We start from the raw sequence: 15151 nt of genomic DNA on the forward strand, positions 1-15151 counted from the left end.
AAATCGAGTACGGCAGACAGCGAGCGAGATGCGTAGGTCACTGAGACAGCAGCGCGACAGCGACAGATCGAACGCAGAGCAGGAGGCATAGATGTGGCGCATAAACAGGCGGGTGTGGAGGTGAAAACGTATTTGATAATCATAGAATCAACTCATGAAGAACAAAATCAAAGAACAAAAAAACGAAGTTGGCGTTGTGGGATGGTGTGATGGTTGTGTTGCACAAAATTAAATGATCATGATGCTCGTGTGATGGATATGATGCAGGCGGGGGATAGATATTGTGGGTGTCCGTAAAATGGATATGCGTTTTGGGTGTGGATAGCCGTGAATATGAAACGAAGGGGCAGAGACCATACGCATCGCCGGCCTCACGAGTTTTCATCCTCGTCACCGTCCAAGCCTGCTGCCGCCAGCCGCTCCCTTTCCGCTCGATTCCTTGCACGAATGGCTGGCAACTCAGCTAAAAGAGACACCTGCTCGCCCTCTTCCCACAGCTCTAGTGCCCACTCTCGTACGAGTATACTCACCTAGATGATGTCTAGGTTACCTACCATGCATGTGCAGCTCATGAAGACGTACCTTCATGAAGCGCTTGCCAGCGTATTTCTTGTAAAATGATTCGTGACGGATGGGTTTGAGAATATAATTAAGCATTAGGTTGGCAGTCGGAATTATGGAGCTTTCCGCATACGACGAGTAATGAGCATGATTAGGAGTCTGGAATCCGAAAATGTTATCAACAAGTTCAAAATGTGGTACACACAACTTACCCATTTATCAATGCCGAGAATGAGACGTCCCAACCAGATCGCAGCAGCAGCAACCAGGGAAGGTGGCGTGGCCAGCAACCGCCACTCTAGTGTACCCACTTCTAATAAATACTTCCCCATCGTCCTCGATTTGACATCGTAATCATCTGCTTTGCTTATACGGCGCAGGAAGTGCATCGGGTTCGGATAGCTTAAGTTCCAGTCGATCGTTTTCAGGACGTACCGCTCTGCGAGAAGGATCTCGGATTCGGTGTAGGATGAATCCGCGCAGTGAAGGAAGTGCGAAACGGATGGTGCCACAATCTCTTCGACCTTGGACGAAATAAAGAGACATGTAATGCCCACGAGCTGAAGTTTAGCAAGGGAGACGACGCGTGCCGACAAAAACCTATCGATGATGTTCACGCAGAGAAACAGAGTCTCAGGAAGCAATCGGAACCGTGCATGTACTTGCACCAGCCAGTCGAGAAGGATTCCACGCATCGACCAGGCCAGCTCTTTTTGCGATGCCATGTATTCCGGATTGGGAAGTGTTATAAGCTGAAGTTGTCTCATCAATTACGACAAAACGTTAAAAATATTCGGGCACTCGTACCTCGGTCTGTTTCATGTACTTGAAGATCTCGACAACATATTCGCTGACCATCAATGGATCGTCGGCATCTTCAGCATCGAGATCGTCCCACTCGTCACCATCGGGGTCAGCTTCTGGTGCTACATCAACATCAAGAACTGCCGCCACTTCTGCCTCGTGTTGCGCTTGCTCGTCTATGTCGGTTTCGGGAGCATCAGAAGACGTTCGCCTCTTCTTAAATACACGATCGTCTTGAACTTCCTCATGTACCTCAGTCTTTAAGACGAGATGCGACGAAGTTCGTCGAGTAGCCTGAACACGTTGTACCTCCTGGTTGATCACCTGTTGGGTGTTCGCCCCCGACCTGCGGGTTGAAACGCGTCGCGTGGGCTCAGGAGCCGGTGGGTGGTCATCCACAGCCATCGCATCGTCATCATTGACTACGGGTTCCTCCTTGACATCTTTTAACGGTTTTACCTCTGGAGCAATCACAGACCGTGTAGTACGACGAGCAGGAACGGGGATCTGTCTCAAAGGAATAGTGGGCTTCGCCTTTATCACTACGCCATCAAACGTTTCCTTGGTCGGTGGGACTACTTCTTTGCCTTTTCCCTTTCCGTCCTTAGCAGCTGTGGCAGCGGCCTTGTTCTTGTTGATGTTCTTAGTCGTAACTTCGCCAAGCGCCTCGCGCTTACGTTTTCCCTGGAGGGCAAGATCGACCTTGTTCTCATCGTTGGCCCCGACCTTTGCACGAGAAGCCGCGGTAGCGCCCAAGGCTCTGGATTGGGCTGTGGCGGTGGGAGCAGGAATGGCAGACGTGGATGGGGGCTTCACACGGGAGATAATACGAGATGGGCGGGCATTAGCATTCTCGCTGTCCTTCTGAACCACCGTGCGGGTAACCCGCGTTACACGGCGAGTCTGGAATATAACATCGATCAGCGACAAAGCCATCGATGACGAACAATAATCGATAGGGAATGGTGACTTACTGGTAAGTTGGAAGACATCAGCTATCTAATTGACGCAGAAGGTACTCTATCTGTGCGTGCAGTAGCTAGATGGATGAAATGCAAAACGAAGAGCGAACTGAAGATGAGAGGAACTACTTGAACTATTCCAGAAATGGCCATTTTAAATTTCAACCATCCACACATAACACAAACAAACAAACGCGTCCGCGTTTCATCACGTGACAAATGCCATTGTCCACCCACGAGAGGCCTTTGGACACATATTATCGTTTATTACCAGTGGATAGGCTGCGCCAGTTTGACCGTTGGTCGGATGAATATATTCACAATCGCATGATGAATACAAACATTATCGCGGCGTTACGCGCGCCTCGTGACATGCCGCATGTTGTCCACTGTTATGCAATGATATCGGTTGTCAGATTCCCATCCATGCGCTGGCGTAAATACATAAGCGATAACCAATGATATCTGCGCTAGTACGGATCGCTTGAAGGTTGACCATTTCCAACTTACCTGGTCATTCTCAAACTTTACTATTGCAGGTACGCTCGGCCCATATGCTGCAAGACTGGATTATAATTCATGACAATCCCTATGTATTACAGCACCGAGGAAGCCGAGTACAAGTTCTGCCTAATACCATCACTGGAGGAGTCCAGTCCGAGAGATCCGCAAGTCCAAGAGAAACACGACCACCTATAGCGTTTCCCGTGCCACTTTAAAGGGCAAACGTGGAAGACAGATATAAGCAGCAATGAAACCCAGGAAAGTACTTCACCTCATCAGGATCCCCGAGGGAAAGCACCACAGCCGAACGATGCAACCGGAACCAGGACCACCGCAAGCCAAAGGGACGGCCTGTTAATCAGAATACAAACCCTGCAACAAGATGCAAAAGAAGGAAATCGTAGGAGTGATATGACAGAGAGAAGAGGGAGAAAGAAAAAATCGGGGAAAGGAGATATCGGGGAAAGAAAAGATCGGGGAAAGAAGATATCGGGGAAAGAAAAGATTGGGAAAAGAAAATATCGGGAAAGAAGAAAAAATTCTGCAAAAGAGACACTGCAAACTTGATGCATCAACATTCTTCGTGCTTTCGACGTGTCCTAGGTGTCGCGTCATCTAGATCCTGAGCCAACTTCCGCTTGGGGGACGCTTCGTCGAAAGGGACAGGGACGGAGCTAGCGGAAGTCCAGGAAGGATGGATGACGGGAATACCGAGACCACGACGGGTAACGAATGGACGATGACTGACACCAATAGGTTGATGGACGGAAATTGCATCCGCAAGGGGTGAGCTCGGAACGACGTCGAATGCAATATCCATGTATTCTGAGCCGAAACACGGAACCCAAGAGGGCATCGTGAAAGAGGGAGAAGGGGGTGCGGAGAGTGAAGAACACGGGGAGGACGGGACCGATGTATGAGATGTATCAACCTCAGAGGGCAGGGACACTATAAAGACAATCAGCCATCAAAAACGCCAAAAGCCGACAAAATCTCACTGTCAAAATCGTCCGTGGATGCCATTGAATAACACGAGACCGATGAAGCAACGGACTCGTCGTCAGTGTCATCATCAAATGCCGAACGACAGTCATGATCACTCGGTGTAACTTTGCATACAGCGTGAGCTGCCTCCTCCTCCTCCTCTTCTTCTTCTTCTTCTTCTTCGATGACTGAAACCGCAATTCCTTGACGAGCAGTAGTTTTAGCGCAAACCACAGAAAAGAGGTAAACAACTTGCCAGTTCTCTTCTCTACCTTGGTTAGCTCAGCTCTGATCTTTACGAACTGGCGGAAGTATTTCTTGTTCTCCTCCTCCAGCTCGGAGCAGGCACTGTTGGCCGCTTTGACCTGATCCCAGAGACCGGAACGCTGCGCGAGAAGTTGCTTGACATCCTCCTGTAACTCCGCATTTTCGTCTGCATGACGATGCAAAGCTGCGCACTGGTCCCTAAGGCCGACAATCTCTGTGTACGCGAGCGTAAGGCGTTCCCTCATTGAAATATTTCGATCTTCGTTCAAGGAATCGGTACCTAGGAGGGCGCATCAGCAATGATAGTTAGGGAGGAAAGGAAGACGTACTGCTCGAGGTATTCGCGTAGTTTATAATGTTCCCATCGGGAGATATGATCTTCAATTCAGGTATTCCTGTTTGCGAGAGTCAGAAGGCAGCGAAGAATACAAAGAAAAACATCTCACCTGCAGCAGCTCTCTTCAACTTCCTGAGCTCCCTCTTGGCTCCCTCGAGCTCTTGCTTCGTTCGGACAAGTGTTCCTCGCAACGCATGGACTTCTTCCTCGTGTTCTTGCTGCAAGTCGGATGACTTCTTCTCGGCTGCGAGTTCGTCGCGCTCGGCCTTCAGGTTTGCAATCTCGAAGCGGAGTGTAGTGTTGGCAGATTGCAACGAGGAGAGGGTAGACCTTTGGGAGCTCATCTTGGCTGTGGCATCCCGGGACATCAATTCAGCCTCGTCGCGACGAACCTGCTCAATCTCGATATCGCGCTTTAAAAGGTCCATTTGGTTGCTCATGGTTAAGTTGTCCAGTACGAGCCCGTCGATATCAGCATTAGCAGCGTCGAGAGCATCCTGAACACGTAGGAGCTGCTTCAGAAGAACGGCGTTCTCGTTCCACGCGTCGGAAAACAGGGCGTGGACATAGTGGCCAGGGCCTATTGGAGCGTTGTGCAACTGCGGGCTGATATCGGAACAGCTAATGCTCCAGTGCAGCCGAACATCGGATACGAGACGAGGGCTGTCCAGACATGATTCCAGAATGGCAGGGCACGATGAGGACGAAGGAAGGCCTGATGAAGATGAAGTACACGTGGGTGACGAAGAAGCAGCTTTCGAGGGACAGACTGCTTTCTTCGCTTGCTGAAGTTTGGGTGAATCGATGGATAGAGCAGGACCCTGGACCGTTGAAGGGTCGAACTGGCAGCGGTAGACATCGAAGGCCAATCCAGCCATGATAACAGCAACGTAGAAGAAGACCAAGGCCACAATCTCGAGGACGTCAAGGATGTTGAAGGCGAGCGTGAAAATCGCGGAAGAACGGGAAGACATGTTGATAGATAGAAGCAAGTAAAATCGTATGGATATGCAGATAGCAGATGTGCAGACGATGGAAGTGAGCAAGAAAGATGAACACTGACGTTTCAGCCCTCGGGTGCAGGTTTTATACCTGGAAGGCTGACATTGTTAAGTTAGCCAGCCTCTTGCTCACGATCGAGGTTTCAGCGAATTTCGAACAGGCCTGAATACGCTGAATTAGATATCAGACTTTCTTGCTTGCCGCACCAAAAAAAAGCATGTCCGTGCCCAATTTAAACGGCGAAAACTCGAGCAAACTCTGCCATACATGTACAGTGTGTAGTGAGTAGTCGACAAGAAAAGATTTTCAAATCGGTCGGAGGTGGAGGTCGATGCCAACTGGAAAAAGCGGGGTTCAGAATCAAGATCTAGGAGTCCAGTTCGCTGTGCAAGACGGAGGACGCGAGATGTCACCTAATCACAGTGCGAAGCTGGCCCATCAAAATCTCGCAGAGAACTTGGAGGGCGTAGGGAGGCGTAAGGACCACGGTCCACCACGCTGTATTTGTCAGCAAAACTCATACCATATAAGTAAGTTGTGGTCTATTCGGACTACTAGACCGTCTGAAGACAGGTGAAACAATAACGGGCGGTGCCCATATACTGCGCATTGCTCGTTTGCGAGATCCGCACCTCCTCATTTTCTATTCACTCATTTGCCTGAGAGAGCCAGACTAAAGCAACGCTATTCATCAACTTCATGAACGTATTATACATGTGCGGGAACACTTTCAGTAGCTCAACCTCAACACCTCTGCAAGGTGGTACTTAGTGGCGACAATTAGGCGATTGGTTGGAGATCAGCAACCCGGTTAAATTGCCACTGCCGGCAAGTATTTCCTTGGTTATGATTGTCGAGTCTCACCTTGGGAACGTTGTTAGCAAAAGGCTTTAAAAAAGATCCACTGACTTACTGCACTGTGATTTGAGTTTGGAACGGATAACACCAAGTTCCTTTTACCGCGAGTGAAGCTAATACTGTAAATGCGAGTGGTTAAATAGGTTGCTGAGCACTGCGTGATATTCTCACTTGAAACTATTGTCCGCTTGTCCACAAAGATCGACGACAAACGCCTGCCTAGTATAAACGACTGGTTCTCCCGCAGCCTGCCCATGTTTGTATCAACCAACAAGGAAATAAATGAATGAGAGCGGATCTAACATACGTCCTTGGCGGTAGCAAAGCATCCATTTCCATTGTTGCCGTTGTTGTTGGACTGAATGCTGAGAGTTTTGTTGGAGGTCCCTGGCTCATTTTGCCTCTTGATCATCCACTACGTGATGTGTGAGAACCGATCACAAGGTGAGTGTAAACGCGTATAGATACATACCTGTTGAGCCACGGTGCCATTGTTAGGGTAGACTTGAATCTGGTTGCCTTCATTGGTGCTGTCGCTCGTCAGATCGAGCATGAGGTTTGTGCCAACGTTTCTGATAGTATACACTCCATCGTTGGGGAAAGACATTATATAAGATGTAGGTCGCTAGTGAGATGATTCGACAATGAGATGAGGAACTGGAGGAAAGGTCAGAGAACGCTGGGCTTTTATAGTGGCATCGTGGGCTGTTTTCCACATACATAGGAGCCACAAATCTGGGCGATAAAAGTGAGCGCAACAATACTAACTCGGTGCTTTGGATTTGCGTACCATTCTTTCCCAATACTAGCAGTGGAGGTAGAAGGTCCCCACTTATCACAGTCTGGACCCAACGGAGATGAAAGACAGTTATTAGCGGCAGCGCAGCGGATGGTCATCCTCGACAGAAGCACAGATGATGACGTGTTAGCTCTTGGCAACGCGATCAGGTGTCGTATTTCCAATAATTGTTGCGGTCGTGTTGGTGCTTGGGCGCATTCTAAACACTGATCATAGAAAGTGCACGGGCACGGGCAGGTTGCAGGTTATATGTTTGCAGATCGTGTTTTGAAGGTGGAGACTAACTTTGCAACTTGAGAGAGATGACAAATACGCACTGGCAGCACAGCATGAGGACCGTCTGGACTAGAGTTGACAACGATGAAGAGTTGATGACCCCGGGGTGTAATTTGATTATACATACCGCCGTCGGTCCCAGCAAGATCACGAGGCTTGCTTCGAAAGTCAGGGATTCGGACTAGGGCCAAAGTCTGGGGAGCTAGCTCCACCTTGACTAGCTGTACTCTTCAACCGTTTCCTGGACCCAGACTGCTCTAGGCTGACCATAAACGGTGGCCGTGTTTCTCCCCTTCTGTGTCCACCCACGGCGGCCTGCATGATCATGTTTATGGGATTTTGGTAGGTTGTCGTAAGCGAACCTGGACTGACATCGACTTCGAGGGGCACATCTGGCCCAGGGCAAGTCCGAGTCTGTCGCAGACCGGCCCAGTTACTAGTACTGTAGTAGAAGGGTTCAGTGAATGACAGCGAGATGCAATCTTCGTATCATGACATGTCTCGAAGCTGTCCGCAAGTATAGAGGTCAGTGTTGAATTATAATAGTACGATTCAAACTGACCAAGCCTAGGCATCACCAAAAGTTCCAAAACCAGATAAGTATGGGAAGCTAAGGTGATAGCATATTGCACAACACCCGTCAACAGCTACACCAGGCCCACCAGGCGCCACCAGCACAAGGCATCAAGGAGAAGTTTTGGTGATGTACATCCCAAACATAGCCTTAGTAAAGTGATTTGTCCGCTCAATAACGTTGTGAGATCATCCTTGTAGCAAAGTTCACATTGAGATCCAGGCTCGATCCGCTGCTCGCAAATGTGATCTTGATTACATAGCGGCGATTTCGGAGTCAAACTTGACATGAGCAAGAAATCTCTGAGATAAAATTCTCAAACCGCATATTCTTAATACTCTCTCCGTCTTACGGGTGAAGCTCCCGTACTATAAACGTGCTACTTGGGGCTGACTTGGTCAGCTGCCACTAGCAATATCGTTCCACCAAAAAAAAAAAAAAAAATTCTCAAACCGCCGGTGTTGTACACACGTGATCCGATGGTTCTGCGGCAAGTGCCGTCGCCACAGCAAGTTACATAGCAAAGTCACAGCAAATTCCATTCCGAAACTTGAAAGTGGTCCAAAGATACTAACACGAGTAACCTCGTCCACAAAATGCAAGGCATCCATGCTGTGCGTTGCTCAACACGTGTATGCTGCGCATTCATGCAGTGCAGATCTACGCCCACAATGCGTAGTGTGCATGTTGGGAACGTGGGAGGGGTACGCCAAACTAGGTATCGATTATGCCGCCCGTGCCAGTTGGATGGGTATCTTATAGACGGGCGGTCGATTACCAGTTAGCTTCCAAGAGACCCCAACAATCACGATGGAACGACCAAGGTTCAGAAGACCAAGGCGAATGAGAAATACCGAAGATCAACCACGGCGAACCGCTGTCCCACCGCGAGAACGGCCTACTCCAACTCACCCCAAAGAGACAAACGTAATACGATTGCCTGAAGGAAGTGGCCTGGGGAGGTTTACCCTGGATGTCGGAGGTCCTCTTGATGCAGTGACGAGTGTCTGTTGGTCGAGAAGTGGAGAACAAATGTTCTCAGGTTCTCGAGATGGAACGATCCGGGTGTGGTCGTCAGGGACCGGAGCCCAAGTCGCTCTCCTCCAGGGACACACCAATACAGTTCACGCCATCGCAATATCTTTTGACGGTCGCTTCATTGCAAGCGCATCCTCTGACTGTACTGTTCGCCTATGGAGCGTGCGTACTTATGAAGCAGTGAGCCCGCCCTTCGAGCATGCCGATGAACTCTATTGTGTTACATTCTCCCCTGACCGAAAGCGTGTCGCATGTGGAGGGAAAGACACCAAGGTGTATCTGTGGGATATCGAGCCATACACTAAGCCAGACGCTAGTATCATGGATAGCTGTGAACCAGCTCCGGAATTGCCGTTGGCTCCCTCAGACGAAGATGTAAGAACTACTTGCACTGTGCGATTGATTGTTTGAAGTAGCTGACGCGAGCAATTATTTCAGGTTCTTAACGAACTGTTGATACAGGAGGTAGGGAAATGCATCACTTATGCTTTCAACGCTTATAACAAGCTACAGGTTGCTGGCTTCCTCCCCCCGTTGGCGCTTCAGGATGGAGTGAGTATATCGTACCATAGCGTGATAACTTTGATCTGACTATCGCAGGTTCCACCCGATCTGAATGTTCCCTCAGTGTTTACTGAGAACTGGCCCAGCAATGAGATCAACAATGCTCTTGAAGTGAGTGCCGACGTGTGGGCGGTGTAGTTCAAATTTCGCACGCTTAGCTCTCATCTTGTCAGGATGCACCAAAGGACTCAAACCAACCCGAGGAATCTTCTGAAGTTCTCCCTAGTCTGATACCTCCCTCACCCTCATCCAAGCGTAGCTTCTTGGATAGGTTACCACTCTTTCGTCGTTGAAACGATGTCAATAACTGCGGTGCGGCAAACTCGTAGGTGTTTTTGTTGCATCAAGTGAACAATCATTCATTATTTTCAGGGTCCCAGGCGAAAGGATGATGATATCTGAATATGCTCTTCGTTTCTGACATATCCTATAGAGATTGTGGCCCAGACTGTCCAAGCTTCATTGAAAGTAACAGTATCGTTCAACTCCAAGCTATATCAATGGTGATCTTGTATCAGTTCAACTGGCTACTCTACCTACCATTGCCGCTCTCGAGGAATGACTTGTCGTGTTATTTAGCCCATTTCCGTTTTGTTTTGCGTATGTTTCCATCAAAGTGTTTGGGTCTCAAATTTGTGTTGCTGTCGTATTGCATATTACTCTTGACATTTTTTTGCAGTTGCATTGAGTGTTGCCGAACGAAGTTGTTACATGAAACAATTGACTCGAGCTTCATGGAACGCACACCCCTAAACCGTATCTCCGTTCTTATGTAGTGACATCCCTTCAGCACTCGTACGCTCCGCCATTTCATCCGGCCCCAGGACACTAACGCAACATGCAAGTACCATGATTATCAGCGACAACCAACTCATTTGTTGTCGACCAACTGCTCAAGCATGTCGTTGGCAACAATCCTCAACTCTTTCACCGCAACGACGACACCCTCTCCTCCCCGCTCTGAAGTTCGCCTCTTCAGTGCTGTGAGAACATAATCCACATCTCTAATGAGCTCCTCGAAACCACCTTCCGAAGCCATCTGCATATACCTCTTCGTGCCTTCCACAAGGACGGGAAGGGACTTGGAACAGTGTATGTCATCAATTATGTAGTTGGCATGGTGCCACTGCGCTTCTCATCATGTCCCACCACTGCTGCCCTGTAATAGATTTGAGCGATGGAACCGATGACAGTTCAGGTGCGATTCGGAGGAGTATGCCAGCTAGGTAAAATGCATGTGGCCTGGAGTGGCACTGTGCAATAATACTGATACATCGACATATATGGCGATCCTTGAACAAATGGGAGTGCCAACTGGAATTCCTCGCGAGGGCAAAGACCAGTTCGAGATAGCACAAGTCCCGCTCAGGATGGAAGTAGTCAGGATCGTCTTCGGAGAATAATGCACCTTGTTGCGGACAAACTGCAGTCAGGATAGCAGGGGAAAAGTCGGCCAAGATCATGTCTCGTAGATTCACATCATCAATGGCATTGATCGAGATCATTTCTTCTCGGGCACTGTGGGCAAGACAAAGAGCAGCATGGCGTAAATGGACAGGCATGTTACTGCCCATACAGGCGATGAGGCTCTTGAAGAACTGATGTTTAGCAGAGTTGAAGCGCACTTTCATGACACCCAGGAGGACAAGGATGTCAAACGCAGCTTCCTGGTCGTCAGAATAAATGTACTCGAGGTAGTCGACCAGCCAGTCAAAGTCTTCTGGCGAATGGGAATCCTCTGTCCAAAAAATCTGGCTATTCCACAAGTCGGCAGGGCCCCGAGATACTTTGGCAGCGGTGAGCGTAAAGCGTAGTGCATTTCGCAGAGCATCCAAAAATTCCCGGGTATGAATTTGTTCTAGTGACTTCACTCGTGAATAAATCCTCTTGCACACATCCAGGTTCCGCATGGGGTGGGGCGAATGATGATAGTAACGTTTGGCAGGTTCAAGCATTAGACAAATGACTTTGAGGAGGTTCCATGCCCGGCGTGCGACTCCTGTGCTATCTGTACTGAAACAGCCTCCATCGCATGCCCAGAGAGCAATTTGGAACTTCGCCAAAAGGGCATCCGTTAATAGAGGCAGAGCAGAACTACATGATCTCTTTGTTAATTAACATGGAAGAAAATGAGCAAACGATTCAATGGCACCTTTTATCGATCCGAACTATGACCTTCTTATCAAACTGAACCCCGATCATAACGCAAGCAAGAAGAGTGCAATTGGCTACACTTTGATTCGACGGAGAGGATGGAGATGATAAGAGTTTGAGTATCACCTTTATGGCAAATTCTTCCACATTCATTCGCCCAGTGACAAAGTGGTAGGGAAGATAATGTGACAGCCACTCCAAGACAGAAACGGAGCAAGTATCTAGTGACGAAGGATTCCAAATGTTATGGCGATCTTCCGAAAGAGAAAGATCCATATTCGTGGCAAGCACCATCAGGTCGGTTGTAGGAATGCTCGTTAGGCTTAGCCTCATCTGAAGAAATGTATCAGAGTCTCTTCTCCCGCAACCAAGAAATTCGCCACGGTCAGGATATGCCTGAAGAACGCAGCCACAATATAGATGACTCAGAGCCATTATACAAGCCGAAGCCTTCTCCTCCAACGACGGTATAATTTGTCCGTGGAAGTCCACGCAGCTTGTGAAGATATCGTGCAGCTGAGTCAGCGTGTCTGAGACGTCAAGATCCAGGGGCCATTCAACCTGCGGAACAAGGCTAGCAGCTGCGAGAAATACTTCAGGATCTGTAGATGTCTCGAGTAGCCATTTGATGCTAGGTGCCTCGAGACTGCCGGTGGGTATGTCAGGGAGGGTAAGGATGTGTTCATTGCCCGACAGAACATCCCAATTCGGGCCGGGCAATTGTGCTTCCGGGTCCGCGACCTTTGTCAGGAAGTTGTGGAATGAAAAAAATGCAGCCAGTCATGAAGCCTGGTGAATAATCGGCGAAGAGATTGTTGTGCGAATGTACCGACCACACGCACAGGACCTGGGAGTGAAATGAGTACCCCATATCATTGTAATAGTAGATAATAACGTCACCTGTAAATGCTTCAGACAATTGGGTCCATCTCGATCTGATGATACTAAGCAATCGATCCAGCACGCCTGGCATGAAACAGTCAAAACCTATGCACATGCAAGAAGACATAACTTACCGTACAGCGACGTCGTGAGCTGCTGGAAATAACGGGAAACTGGTTTGGATACCAAACATATAACTCCTGCAATGGTGATTTAGAAAGGAAACGACCACCAGAATTCAGAAAAAAAAATGTTCCTACTGTCGATACGTAAGATGCACAATATCCTCGATATCGGTGTCTGGAATGGACAAGGGGGAGATATCAAGCATGCCATTACAGTCAGGGAATAGAACAAAAATCCGAAGGCCGTCGCTGCAATGATGACCCAGGCGATGCTCGGCTGCTCGTACCACAGATTGGAGCCGAGGGCAATCCCAAAGAGAAGAAGGGAGATCTGAAGTAAGACGGGAAAGGATTGCACGACAGCATCAAAATACCAAGTAACGAGGCCTTCGAATTTCTCCTGTCTGTGTTTTGCTCGTTCCTCTTGTGAGCCGCGGCCATATCTGTTCGTCTTGTAGTACCCAAGCCACTGCTTGCCCAGTACGGCCCCGAATGCAGCGAGCAAACTCATAGTCAAGCTTGCATATGCGATCGTTTGGATCCAAATGGTATGTGCAGGGCGGCGACCATGTTGATGCTGGGTCTGCGGGGGTGGAGCCTGCCTCAGCGAGGTTGCCGAGTCCAATCTGTACGAGCTGCGCGAGAAGCGCATTTGTAGTGTTCCTGAGGTCGGGACTGAGATTGGACTCCATCGCTACGATGAAAGATGTGCTGACAGCAGAGAAAAGACCAGACTGATCAGACATCAGTATCAAAACGGATTAAAGATAAGCACGTTACACTTACGAAGATCAAGACGATGTCCATGTCAGTAATGTATCGCTCGAGGAACTCGCCGTCGTGTTCCTTTGCGACTCGTTGGTATAGCGTCCAGAAACGAGACCGTTTGTCCTTGCCACTCTTCGACACAATCGTCGAGTCCTGGAGAACACCCAATATTTGCTTCATGACATTTGCTCTGCGTGTAGGGTATCGTCAGCTGCGATCGCTCAACTTGGTTTTCGCTCACAATTCACTAAGAGTCGGCTGGTCCTTCTCCTCCGCCACGACCTTTTCCACATCCCTGAGACAATATATGAGTTTGTTGGGCCGTTATTGACAAGAACCCACGGAGCTAAATCACAATCCGATGAAACATTGGAAGTTATTCGCTGTATGTCAGGTTCTGGTGGTTTGGGAAGCCTTGTGTTCGAGCTACAGTCACTCTTGGTGAGCGAGACAAAAGTGTTAGGGTAGAAACACTTACATCACTGATTGCAGCTCTGCAGAAGGCTCGCAATTTGTCTTCTCCCTGTCTTGCTATCAGATGGCGGGCAGACTCCAGGATACCACGACTTACTCTGTAAGTCCTACACTGTCATTCTGCGGGAAAGGCGGTCCGGTCGAGTTGTTGTGAGTGCGCGGATCCTCAGTGCCGTAGGTACTTGATGCTTGTGACATGAGGAAGATACACCTACTATATTAGATCTCAAACAAAGCTAGTGATGTTTGGAAGGGTCTGATGCAAGCGGAGAGAGCAGAGTGGTGACTCAGACACACAGCAAGTCGGTGAGGTGGCCTCTGTGACCATGAAAACACGTGCTTGCGAGGGTTGACGCCGAAGTTTTTCGTGAGAGCTCCCTGCAGTCACGCTGGACTGCGAGTATAGTCTCCCATAAGTTATGACTAGTATAGTCAAACCAAATAAAAAAAGAAAGTTGCGCTTGAGATCAATGTCAACATTCTGACTCAATGACTGGCCTGCCAGTGCCGCAAGCGTACTTCATTTGTAAGGCATCATGATTTGCTCGTGCTTCGACTTCCAAGTAGATTCAGCGCGACTCGCGTGCGAGCACCGTGATCATTAACTCTCGAGAATTACTTACCCGTTGTCAATGTAAAGTTCTCCCCTTGGGCCCAAATTGTATGTGGCTGAATCTCTTTCTGCGATGTTTAATTTGTCGGCTGAAACCTGCAGAACAGCGCCGACCGCCCACCATTGTTAGTATTCCACGAATTGCGTAGCGGAAGGTGTCTGCTCCGTTTTAATATCATAGAAGGTAGTGAAGACTGGAAGATGCATATGGCCGGCCGTGTATACGGTACGTCGGAACATATAGAAGCTTAGCACAAGCTGTTCAATGCCTGATTAGTAATTTACTCCGAGTCGGAGCTGACTCGGGCCACAAGACCTTGCAACACATCGCTCGAAATCGGAAACACTGGACTCTTATAATCGATGGAGTGATTCCCAGTGACTCGGATGCATCCATATAGCGAGGACGAACAACCTTACAAACTTCTGCGCGGTCTCTATCGACTCTAATGGTGGTCCGAATTTCGAAATAACTCCACTTTGCTTATGAATCTAATAGACATTTTATTTTTTGCAGCTGACTTCGTCATTCGTACTATCAGTCCATGTCAAAACCTGACAAACCTCATCGATCATCTATGCCTCGTCAGTGCCGTCTCAAGCTT

The 15151-nt window shown here is 48.7% G+C and overlaps 8 protein-coding genes across 8 annotated transcripts; 1 reads left to right on the plus strand and 7 right to left on the minus strand.

Moving 5' to 3' along the window:
• Positions 1-371: 371 nt before the first annotated feature.
• EDB93DRAFT_1242946 (cyclin-like protein) lies at positions 372-2357 on the minus strand (the record flags this gene model as incomplete). The annotated part of the gene is made up of 5 exons (XM_041452083.1): positions 372-530; positions 583-720; positions 774-1313; positions 1369-2268; positions 2340-2357. 5 exons carry the CDS (start codon positions 2355-2357, stop codon positions 372-374), a joined length of 1755 nt encoding a protein of 584 aa, XP_041302858.1.
• A 321-nt stretch (positions 2358-2678) lies between these two features.
• EDB93DRAFT_1176074 (uncharacterized protein) lies at positions 2679-3852 on the minus strand. The gene has a single exon (XM_041450501.1). The coding sequence runs from the start codon at positions 3407-3409 to the stop codon at positions 3107-3109; it is 303 nt and encodes a 100-aa protein (XP_041302859.1). The 5' UTR covers positions 3410-3852; the 3' UTR covers positions 2679-3106.
• On the minus strand, positions 3601-5572 carry EDB93DRAFT_898934 (uncharacterized protein). The gene is made up of 4 exons (XM_041457865.1): positions 4529-5572; positions 4412-4477; positions 4072-4362; positions 3601-4018 (listed from the first exon to the last, which is right to left on the minus strand). The coding sequence occupies exons 1-4, from the start codon at positions 5391-5393 to the stop codon at positions 3792-3794; spliced, it is 1449 nt and encodes a 482-aa protein (XP_041302860.1). The 5' UTR covers positions 5394-5572; the 3' UTR covers positions 3601-3791.
• Positions 5573-6446: 874 nt separating this feature from the next.
• On the minus strand, positions 6447-6886 carry EDB93DRAFT_1255129 (uncharacterized protein; the record flags this gene model as incomplete). The annotated part of the gene is made up of 3 exons (XM_041453734.1): positions 6447-6527; positions 6587-6694; positions 6752-6886. The coding sequence occupies 3 exons, from the start codon at positions 6884-6886 to the stop codon at positions 6447-6449; spliced, it is 324 nt and encodes a 107-aa protein (XP_041302861.1).
• A 1753-nt stretch (positions 6887-8639) lies between these two features.
• Positions 8640-10023, plus strand: EDB93DRAFT_899093 (WD40-repeat-containing domain protein). The gene is made up of 6 exons (XM_041457866.1): positions 8640-9341; positions 9405-9431; positions 9480-9518; positions 9567-9641; positions 9689-9842; positions 9964-10023. Exons 1-5 carry the CDS (start codon positions 8739-8741, stop codon positions 9821-9823), a joined length of 879 nt encoding a protein of 292 aa, XP_041302862.1. The 5' UTR covers positions 8640-8738; the 3' UTR covers positions 9824-9842; positions 9964-10023.
• A 445-nt stretch (positions 10024-10468) lies between these two features.
• EDB93DRAFT_899282 (uncharacterized protein) lies at positions 10469-12506 on the minus strand. The gene is made up of 2 exons (XM_041457867.1): positions 11683-12506; positions 10469-11624 (listed from the first exon to the last, which is right to left on the minus strand). The coding sequence occupies exons 1-2, from the start codon at positions 12117-12119 to the stop codon at positions 10631-10633; spliced, it is 1431 nt and encodes a 476-aa protein (XP_041302863.1). The 5' UTR covers positions 12120-12506; the 3' UTR covers positions 10469-10630.
• Positions 12507-12779: 273 nt separating this feature from the next.
• EDB93DRAFT_1093671 (uncharacterized protein) lies at positions 12780-13343 on the minus strand (the record flags this gene model as incomplete). Its single annotated transcript, XM_041446539.1, has 1 exon — positions 12780-13343. One exon carries the CDS (start codon positions 13341-13343, stop codon positions 12780-12782), a length of 564 nt encoding a protein of 187 aa, XP_041302864.1.
• Positions 13344-13474: 131 nt separating this feature from the next.
• On the minus strand, positions 13475-13642 carry EDB93DRAFT_1055965 (uncharacterized protein; the record flags this gene model as incomplete). The annotated part of the gene is made up of 1 exon (XM_041444753.1): positions 13475-13642. A coding segment is annotated over one exon (168 nt), but the record flags the coding sequence as incomplete, so codon positions are not given.
• Positions 13643-15151: the final 1509 nt, after the last annotated feature.

The sequence above is a fragment of the Suillus bovinus genome (assembly GCF_016758785.1).
Source record: "Suillus bovinus strain UH-Sbo-P2 chromosome Unknown EDB93scaffold_86, whole genome shotgun sequence".
Lineage (NCBI taxonomy): Eukaryota > Fungi > Basidiomycota > Agaricomycetes > Boletales > Suillaceae > Suillus > Suillus bovinus.